The sequence below is a fragment of the Morus notabilis genome, unplaced genomic scaffold (genome assembly GCF_000414095.1).
Source record: "Morus notabilis unplaced genomic scaffold, ASM41409v2 Scaffold695, whole genome shotgun sequence".
NCBI lineage: Eukaryota > Viridiplantae > Streptophyta > Magnoliopsida > Rosales > Moraceae > Morus > Morus notabilis.
Window position 1 is genome coordinate 17,991 of NW_010366382.1, and position 10,422 is coordinate 28,412.

The 10,422-nt window shown below is 37.4% G+C and overlaps 1 protein-coding gene across 3 annotated transcripts; it reads right to left on the reverse strand.

The window, feature by feature from the left end:
• Positions 1 to 1,993: 1,993 nt before the first annotated feature.
• On the reverse strand, positions 1,994 to 8,781 carry LOC21393947 (B3 domain-containing transcription repressor VAL1). Of its 3 annotated transcripts, none has more exons than XM_010110165.2 (14): positions 8,578 to 8,781; positions 8,374 to 8,458; positions 8,039 to 8,162; positions 7,064 to 7,145; positions 6,874 to 6,975; positions 5,793 to 6,439; positions 5,572 to 5,668; positions 5,243 to 5,417; positions 4,727 to 4,803; positions 4,205 to 4,633; positions 4,042 to 4,091; positions 3,689 to 3,802; positions 3,516 to 3,583; positions 1,994 to 3,169 (listed from the first exon to the last, which is right to left on the reverse strand). In XM_010110165.2, exons 3-14 carry the CDS (start codon positions 8,149 to 8,151, stop codon positions 2,445 to 2,447), a joined length of 2,679 nt encoding a protein of 892 aa, XP_010108467.1. In that variant the 5' UTR covers positions 8,152 to 8,162; positions 8,374 to 8,458; positions 8,578 to 8,781; the 3' UTR covers positions 1,994 to 2,444. The 3 variants fall into 3 exon arrangements, with proteins under 3 accessions (XP_010108467.1, XP_024029307.1, XP_024029306.1); XM_024173539.1 differs by having other exon boundaries at positions 8,039 to 8,169; XM_024173538.1 differs by having other exon boundaries at positions 8,039 to 8,263.
• Between the last annotated feature and the right edge of the window lie 1,641 nt (positions 8,782 to 10,422).

Below are 10,422 nucleotides of genomic sequence, written 5' to 3' on the forward strand. Positions count from 1 at the left end.
CTTAACCGCTCTACATATATGTATCTAGTTTTCCGCCTAAAGATGATCTAAAAGTTTATCAATCTATGATAACAAATTGCCAAACTATTTCAAGTGGGTTAAGAAAAAACTCTCTACCTCTAGTTTCCATTAATGATTGTTTTTGAACCATTAGTTTTCATTGGATTCCTTTATACTTTCATACTGTTTCATGATAAAATGATCGTTCAAAAACGTAAATTACCAATTAAGATGTTCAATACTAACACATAGATTAGTTGAAGCAAAGTGTTTGTTAATTACAAAATATTAGTAAAAAGACGTACTAGGCAGCGATGGCGGAATATGTAGATGTAGGTACTGCAAACGGTACATATTTTCGAGTGTGGTATCCCGAGCCTTCGTCTTCCCACGATTCTCTCTTGATACACCGAAGCCATGCTCCGATCTTCGCCACTAACCATACTACTACTCTCCACCGCGTGCCTAAACCCTGAGTGAGCGATAGAGTTGGGATTCATATTCCTATACTGACCAGCTGCGTAATGATCATATTGATGACTTAATTCCTTGTTAGGATGATGATGATGACTAAAACGATGAACAACGTCGTCCTCATTTATACGATCGAGGCGATGATGATTGTGGTGGTGGTGATTGGATGCTTGCAGGGCTTTGCTGAAATCAAGGCTTGGTATCTTCCTCAAAGGGGATATACTTCCTTCAACTGCATGATTTGTGTTGTTCTCTGAAACGTTGGACAATTCCCTGTTGTTGTTGTTGTTGTTGGTTATTGATAGTTTCTTCTCTTGCGGTGAGTTTGGGATTTGTTTGACGTTTGCTAGATGTTGAAAAGTGAGATCCACCGACTCATCAGGAATTCCAGAGTACATTTCTTCAAGCTCCATTATTGCCTTATTTAGTGTTGCCCTGTCCCCCATTAGGCCCTAGATTATTAGTATTCAGATTTTCAGGTGTCAGAGCTACAATCTGTTTTTGATTTTTTTCAGAGGAATTGAGAATGTGGAATCGGTGGGATTATAAGGCGAATTAATGATAAGGAATTACGTACTAAAGTTTCTTAGGTTCCTTTGCAAATGAAGACGAGTAATATAAGGACAAACTTTTAAAACGCCGGTCAGTGATAGGCATTAAACAACCATTTTTTCCTTGTAAACAAAAGACAAGGAATTGAGAATTGTGACTCGTTAAAAGATTGGGTTAATTTAAAGTAGTGTCAAGTGATTAGTCGCCCCTAAACCTGAAAACAAAGATCAATTACTAGATAATTTCCTCATCACACGTTAACTTTGAGATATAAAAAATTGTGCATGCATTGCATGGTGAAGGTGCCAAGAAAGTAAAAAAGAAATTTTAGCTGGCCGGACCGTTTAAATATTTTAATTACAATTTCAGCAAGTTGGTGGGTCAAAACAGTTTTATTTAACCTTGTTCCTTGGCAGAAACGAAATTCAGTATTATTAAAGGATAATTCATGACCTGTCACGCGTATTCATTTACTTATTAAGCAATGGAACAAGAACCGCTAAAATTAATTGTATGAAATCTTGTTGGGTTTTAATTATTTCTTTAATAAGACTGAAGGCTGAAACTTCTTTGAACCAGAGCCTAAAGTTGCAAACACAAGACCTCGTTTCCAAAATGAGTGGCAAAAAAAAAAAAAAAAAAAGCAACGTAAAAAAGCTAATGAAGGAACAATATGTATTATTATTCACAAAAAAAAAAAAAAAAGAGCAAAAGAAAGATAGCTGTCATTGGTTGGCTTATGGCAGATAGTTATTTTTAACTCTCAGGCCAATGACATGTCGATTATAACAATAATGTGGATCGATTGTCCTAAGAGTCGTTCTTTTCTTTTTTCTTTTTTTTTTTCGAGCTGAGGAATTTTGGAGAATTAGTGAAGTGATGTTTAGACTTGTAGTTGTTTAGTAGAAGGAAAAATATATAAGGGTATTTGGGAGAAAAATCTTAAATTCTTTAAACAAGGAATTTAGAAGACGAATCTATAATTTATGATCCACCCTTTCCCTCTAGCTCCAAGGTTAATATACTTTTTCCTTTTCCTTCATATTTCTGAGCAACATGGAAAACGACATCCTCTAGTTCCACATGTGAATTTCTGTCGTTCCACTAAAGCCAAAAAGAAAAAAAGAGAAACAAATAAACAAAACAACAATTGAAATCCTGCAGGAAAGAAGCCTAAATTCTTCCCCTCACTCGGACGCACAAAAGAGCACGTATATTAAGTATAGATGGAGAAACGGTTTAGCATATGAACAAAAGAACCCAAAAACACGCATTCTTTTACGGCAGATCCAGACTGTGATACACCTTTCATGTTTGGAGAGTAAAAAGAGAACAAACTTTCCTTCACTTTCCGCTATTGAACATAATTTAATTGGTAATGTTTCAGTCTAAATTTAGGATCATGGTAATTGGTAAACTCAATCAACTCTACTCTCCCGCTCCCAAACAACAGACGTAAGGCACCCTTCTTTAGACATGTCTCTCCCACCCTCTCCGGTAGCTTTTTTGACTAGACAAGAACCGAGAGTGGGTGGTTGTTGGTTGTACATCAAGCCAGTAATCCCATTTTGCTTCATGTAATTTTCTAATTGAGAGCTGGCAGCTTGGACAAGGCCCATCATCGTCAGTTCTGGCACCTCCGTTTGCATGTCCTCACGGCATGGATCAGAATTCAAGTCAATTTGGCCTGCACTAGATTCAGCAACATCAGCTTGAACTCTGCTCTGGCTATCTTCATTCTCCGAATGATTCATGCGCAACAATACATCTTTAAATGTGGTGCCATTCGTTTCTGGTCCGTCTTTGTTTTGGTTATCATCCTTCTGCGCGGACTCGGTTTTGCGTTCCGATTGTCTTTTCTTCTTGCGCAGCATGAGGGTTTTGAAGCGGCGCTTCACAGTCATGCAGACATTGCATGTGCAGGTGGGTTTGTGTTTGCCCTTCCCACTTGGGGGTTGAATGCACACAATGCAAGTGCAACCTGGGCGGTGTCGGGGATGTTTGGTGGTGGCTCCAACTGATGGCTCACCAGAGTCACCAACGTTATCTCCCAGCACCGCAGCACTAGCCAGAGCATCTAAGCCAGAAGGCTCACATTCCTCCGTTGCTTTGTGGTTTTCTGCAGTCCTTCGCTTCTTAAAATCTGGGCGGAATGAGAGAGGGAAGTAAATATCTCTATCAATATTGAAATTATTACACATGCAAAACTCGATGTATAGCAACGCTGAAACCAATATAGATTCTCTTTAACAGTTTTATGTAGTTTACTCCATCATCGGAAACTAATTCAAGCATCAAAACAACGCAGAAAATAAAAGACCATACTAAAAAAAGACATCCGAACAACAAAATTAGTCTATCCACGTAAATCTGTACAACTGCCTAAACGCGCCTACTAAAGGCAGTTATACATCCCCTCGTTGTAGGGTATATGGGCTGTAAAAGGAAAAAGAAGGGGGGGAAAAAAAGAAAAGAGAATAGAGGCCAACCTTTGCTTGATCTTAGAAGATTCTCCAGCTCCTTCAAGCTCATCTCCTCTGGTGCAGAGCATGAACCCCTAAGATTGTATTCGAAAACATAATACGACTAGAGTCAAATGAAAATCCTTCAATTTTATAGAACTTCTAAGCACAGAAATCGAGCATCATCGGATACAGTTCACCTGCTGGAATCCCAAGCATTGTCTGAACAAGTCCATTTTGGAGGGAGAAGAACTTCGACGGGCAGCTTCCGCCATTTGGAGCAGTCATCACACTGAGCCCATTGTTCCTGGCCCCTAAAACAGAAAATTCACCTATTCAGCTGTGTCCCCTATCGTGAATGCACATATTAATTCCTAGACTTCACAAAGTATAGAGTTACTATTAACTAAGCATTAAAAATAACAATAAAACAATAAAATAAATAAATAAATGGAAGCAAACAAAAAGTACTACCAAGAAACTTCAAAGAAACATCATCATCCTGTTTACTACTTTTATTAGATAACACAATATATATCACCCAGATACTAACCCAGATGGCCTTGAAATAAATAGCGTTCTCTTCCCAAAAACTGGTGGCTCCTACAAAAGCATCCATCAGGAAACAAAAAAAAAGAGATTATCAACATTTTCTGATAATAGAAAGTAGTAAAATTTTATCATTTGACACAATGTAAGGCAGTGACTTTGCATACATCATACTCTTCAAATTCATGGTCCTCAATAGTCACAATGCTTGGCTCGACACTTGGAGGTGGACGAAGCAAGTCTTGAGCTTCTTCCCACGTTAGTCTCAGCTCCAGCACGTCTTCACTATGCATAAGCAACCTCTTACTTTTAGACCCTATATTTCGAGTCCTCTTCTTCTCTGAATTTGAAACTGGTTGCTGCATCACTTCTTCATTTGTCCTGCAACCATTGGTCTCACTTTTGTGCGACCCAATATCCACATCAGCCAAATGCAAGTGTTCAGACGCAGCATTAGTAAGAGGGTCCTTGGTTCCTTTATTTGTCTGCAGGAGGCCAGAGTAACTACTTCCGGGTCCAGCAGGCAGATTCTCAGTAACACCAGAAAAAGAGGACTCCCCAATAGTCCCATTAGGAAGAACAGACGCTTGTGGTTCCTAATTATTCATTCAATAGGGTAGATTATCCCAGTTCAGTTGTACACTTGAATGCTACGAGGATTGATTGCAACAAATAGGAATACAGCTAACCTGCATATCTGAAGTGTTTGATGCCTTTCGAAACCCCATAACAAGTTTGCCTCCAGGGTCTATGCGGCTAAAAGTTACTGCATAGAGGAGAGATTTAAAAAATATAGCATAAGATATACAAAATGGATTGCAGGAATGGCACATATATCATCTTGAAGAATAGAAGACCAGGATCCACTACCCAGAAAAATTACATATCTGTAGCTTTATGTAAAGCGAGATAAACAAATAAAAGGAGGAAAAAGGAGGCATTGGTTTTCAGACTCAGCAGCTGATATCACTTGATCTTTGGGAAAGAGTTTCGAAGTTCAAAAACACACAATAATTATCACAAGTTTTGTGTGTGTATCTGGGGGCTGGGGACCCTCGAACTATGCCTTTTTCCTTTTTATTGGTAGATTTCTACGATGTATGTAAAGAGGTAAGTTAGCGAATGCAGTTAATAATGTGTATTTTGCAAGGTGTCCTTTGCAAATGTCAAGTGTTGAGCCAAAACTTTCAATGATACCGACATACCTGTATCCCCAGCTCGAAGTTGCATGGATTGTATACAAGGGGTAACTCCTTCCAGAACATACATCCTGCTGTTGTTATTGGGCCAAAATCTGAACTGAAAAGTCCACTCATTCCCCTTCACATCTTGAATTCTTAAAGGCAGGCCTTCCGACTGAGAAATAGGAGGAAAATATGCCTGCAAGTCCAACTCATACAGATGGATACATAAGAACGAGAAGAGGCAAAAAGAACAAGAAAACCTTTGTTCCCTCCACCAAGTAGTAATAAATCACAAGGAAAGGAGAAAATTTGGACGCAAAATTCAGGGGTAAAATATCTTTAATTTATACCTCAGCACATGCTTTTGGAAGAACCAAACGACCAATACGACCAGCATCACTAGCGCTCAGCACCTTCTCAAACAAAGGCACTATAGTGGAATTCAAACTTTAAGATGACATTTTAAGGTAAACACTGTAAAGCGACCTTTTCCATCGAAAGTAAATATTATCTAATCGAAGTAAAAATAAGAGGAAGCCAAGAAATTGATTTATGAATCAAGTATGGATACTCTCCAGATAATTGCTCCAGCTCTTGGTCAGTAATCCTTGGCCAGTATCTAGGAAGCAACTGATTTTTTCCCCGTCCCTCACCTGGAGGTCTAGCTATGCGCATCTGAGTAATTACACCTTTGTTTGACTCTGACACATTGAGGGCAGGTTTCAAAGGTTTGGGCAGTATAGGGCGTTGTCTATGTGATTCAAAGGAGGGCGAAGGTGTTTTGCTCTGTTCTCTCCCACCAACAACCTTGCCAGAAAAAGGCAGCACAAAATTTGAAGTTCCCAGAGTCATGCTCAATGATGGCTCAACAAGAGGTTCGTGCCTATCTTTAACCTCGAGTGTGGTTCTGTTATTGTCTGGCTTAGCAAATCCTAATGATCCAAAAGATGGCTGAGCCACACTTGAAAATTCTCGGCTAACTTCTCCCATTTGATTCATGATCTCATCTTGTTTGTTTTGACCCAGAGATGCATTTAGTTCAGCTCTCTGAAATTGAGGCAGGAGGCTCGGTTCATTATCCTCCATAATTTTGCACAGTTGCATTAATCTTCCCTCATCTACGCTATCAGCAACCACTCTATTATGGATTATGTTTGATTGTGAGTCACCAGCATCACTTGATCCACCAAATCCTTTAGACATGTCATTATTCTTTAGCTGCACGGGGAAATAAAGGAAATAAAATAAGTCTTTCAAATGACTTTACTACTACTACGTGCAACAAGTTGAGCATTAAATATGCTGACAAAGTTTTTGTAGCTACTAACTTGTGCATATTAAGGGTTAAGGCAAATACCAAATTACCACATAAACAAAAAGAAGCGTGAGGTACACAAGATTATTGGATATGGAAATTTCATGACATCAACTAAAATTTTTGAACCAGCATCTATTTGCAGAATGAAGGTGGAAAAAATAAAAAGAAATTCTAAAACAACTACTACATAAGGTGGCACATCACTACTTTGAAACTTACTTCGTTATAGTAAATAACAAAATTAAAATTTGAACTCATGAAATGCAGAGAATTAAAGAGTTTAACCTGAATTATCTCTGATTCTATACGACAATGCAATACAAGTTGATCTTACCGAATGGAGTCGACAACTGTTTAGGCAGCTAATGCACCCTACACCTCCAAAATCCAGAAAGTCATACAAGGACTTAGAAACTATGCATCCACAGTGGATTTGCTGCATCAAACAATAAAAAATTCAAGAGTTAAAAACTGAAGAAAACGAGAGAATGAACGAGACATGTCAATCAAAACAATCAGCTCACCTTGCCACATGATCCGCAATCTCTCCAGCCAGGTTCGTCTGAATGGAATCTTTCGCAGTAAATGGAACTCTCATAAGCACATCTGAAATTTATGCAGTGCCACCCAGAAATCCAAATAGAAATAACGAAAGATTAATACAGCGAAATAGATGCATACATACAAATGTTTGTAGATATTATAGATAGATCTCAACCAAAAGATAATTCACCAACAGCATAAACACAGTCAGGTATAACCAAATTAGTAGAGTAGAAAATATAATAAATTATTTCAGATATACAGAAAACATAAAATAAAAGGAAAAATCAAGCATTTCTTCCACCACCTTAATAACTGCTAGCAAGTAGTTCATCATGATGGTTTAGTCTAACCCACATTTCAATTCAGAGGAATTCTGACCCCAGAACAGTCCACTAATTCTATTGAACAAGTTTAGCTTTCGGTCCATGTCACAACCTATAAATTCAAAAATTATTTTGCTATTTAACGATTCCCGCAATTTTCAGCTATTAATTTCACTCACTGGTAATAGGTGATGTGAAATTTTACTTTACTCAATTTTCCCATTCAAAATCGTACATTTCGTATAACAAATAAAGCGATTTTTACTCTGCCGAGTGGCAGTGTCATTTCTTAGCAGTAATACCTATATTTAGCATTTTATGAGCTAAAATGTAGCCAAGCCCTTAACTCAATTCCAAAATAAAATACCAATGAGACTAAAGCAAAATGCATCCCTACGAAGTAGGAACACAAAATATGCAAGCGAAGTCATCAAGTCATAACCCAAATTCTCAACATGAAAAACACCATCTTCCACAAAATCAACGACGATTATCAACCTATAATAGGAGTACAGTCTCACACACATGACGAATCCCAAAAATATCTTTCCTGAAATCGCAAAAACTGGAATTGAAAAAAAAAATCAATAACAATAGTAACAAATAAATAAAATATATAAAAGAAATTACCCGCAGGTATAGCAGAGATAGGCCAATCCACCGGATCGCAGAGGCCAGCCCTTCTTCCATTCGTGCGTGCTCGTCGTCCCACACGAAGCGTTCATGCAAATCGTAGACCCCATCGCACCAAATTCTATCCCCTCCAAGCGCAAAAACAGAGAAATCAAAACCAAATCCCTAAAACCCCTTTCGATTGAGAAAAACCGCACACTAAATCAACCAGCGAGCTCCTCACTAAGAAGAAGAGTCAAACAGAAGCACAGCATTTGAGATTGGAAAAACAATTTACAGCAAAAAAAAAAAATACAATATAAATAATGAAAACAAAAATCACCAGAACTAACCTCGGCTCGCCGCAATCTCCGAACGCCCAAATCTTCTTCGAGAACTGAGAAGTAATCCCTCGCTATTTCAACTCAGATTGCTCACCTGAACCCACAATATATAGATACATAAATATACATATATAGAAAGAGAGAGAGAGAGAGAGAGTGGCCGAAGATGAACAGAAGAAAGAGAGAGAAGAAACAAGTCAACTCGGCGGTTACCGGTGGGAAAAGAGGAGGAGAGAGAAGCGAAAAAACGGCCGGTGAGACCGAAGAACGCGTGTACGGGCGTATTGGGACTGTATTTGTAGAGAGAGAAAGAGGGGAGAGAGAGAGAGAGAGAGAGAGAGGAGAGAGAGTGCATGCAAAGCAACAGATTTGCATAAAATGCATGCACGACACTTGAAGACACACCACCGCTTAACAAACAAGTCGTCCCTCGTTTTTACTCTCTCTTTCACTGTGTTTTGTTTTGTTGGTGTTTCTATTGGGATAATGATAAGATTACCAGGCGGTTTCTTACGACTACGTGACCCCGTCGTCGTATTAGTTATTGCGGAGCGAAACAGAGAAGACCCGCTCTGTTGACGGGTGGTTGCATAGACTCTGCATGACGCCAGGTGTCGTTTTCTCGACACGTAACGTAATGTACGTCGGCGATGGATATATATAACTATATATGTATATGTATAAAATAATTAAAAAAGGATAAAAGGGAAAAATATTTAAAGAAAATTCCTTTTTTTGTTTATGGATTTTTTTCCCTTTTCTAAAATAATAATGTGTAAACACAGAACGGATGAGTTGTCACTGGGCATTTCCCATTTCAATGATTGTTTTATTTCCTTTTGTCTCTCTCCATGACAAAATTTTATTTGTAGGTACATTTTGAGTTTGTTTAATTCGTAAATTTGAGTTGAGATGTGATATGATATAAAAAATTTTTATTGTAATAAAAAAATTAAATATGATTGTTTATAAGAATTTTTTATTATAACAAAACTTAAATTTTAAACTCGAATCAATAAAATTAATGGACCCTTATCTTTTCTATTCTCCTCTTTTTTTTTTTTTGCATAATTTTATAGCATTCTTATATGCGTGAAACATAGAACTTATTATTATTATTATTATTATTATTATTATTATGAATTAGTAAAACAATTTATTTGTCAATGAAATAATTAGATCTTGCCATGATTGGTTCGGAGAACTAGCAGTGAAATAGTTGATATAAATTTTTATTAAACAATAATTGATGTATACATATAGTCGGCCTTATTTTTTTGCAACTCAAATTTTTTTGATATAATGTTTTTTCATATAAAATTTAAATTTTATTTTGTTATTATAATGTTTTCTTTCACATAAAAAAGTTTAAATTGTGATTTAATTTGTGAAAAAAACACTAAATTTAGTGTAATTATAAAATTTATGCATTTATTATAGTGCAAGTGACAATGTATTTGACGTTTTATTTATATAGAAGGAAGGAACGACCGTGGATTTTAGATCTGAGCACCAAATAAGCGTAAACGTGCTAAGGTTCTGTCACGCCCCCCAAACGGGGTGGGTGACGTGGAACTCGATTTGGGATTAATAAAGCAGATTCTCAACCGGGTCCCACACTTAACTGCATAAAAATCTAAATAAACGACATAATCCAGGAGCCTCTGACACACAGGGCTCCACCCCACAAGACATACAGTATCGTACATACATGCACATGTAAATAATCAATTACAATAGACATCATCCACAGTCTAGTAAATCCAATATTAAATAGGTTTACATAATTTCTCAAATTCCTTACATTTGTTCAAGAGGATAAACTCAATCCTCACTTGATCCAACAGTAGCAACTCCAGCTACCCTGCACCGCTCATCGAGTCTCCTGGGAGGGGTTTAACATTTAAAACATAAAACGTGAGCGAAAGACCCAGTAGGATATAATTTGAAATATTTAAAATAAATGAGCGCATAAATAAATAATTGAATACATAAATAAAATAAGACATTCAGTCCCGACAGAACAGCCGGAACCTCACATCCTTTTTCTCAAAGGAA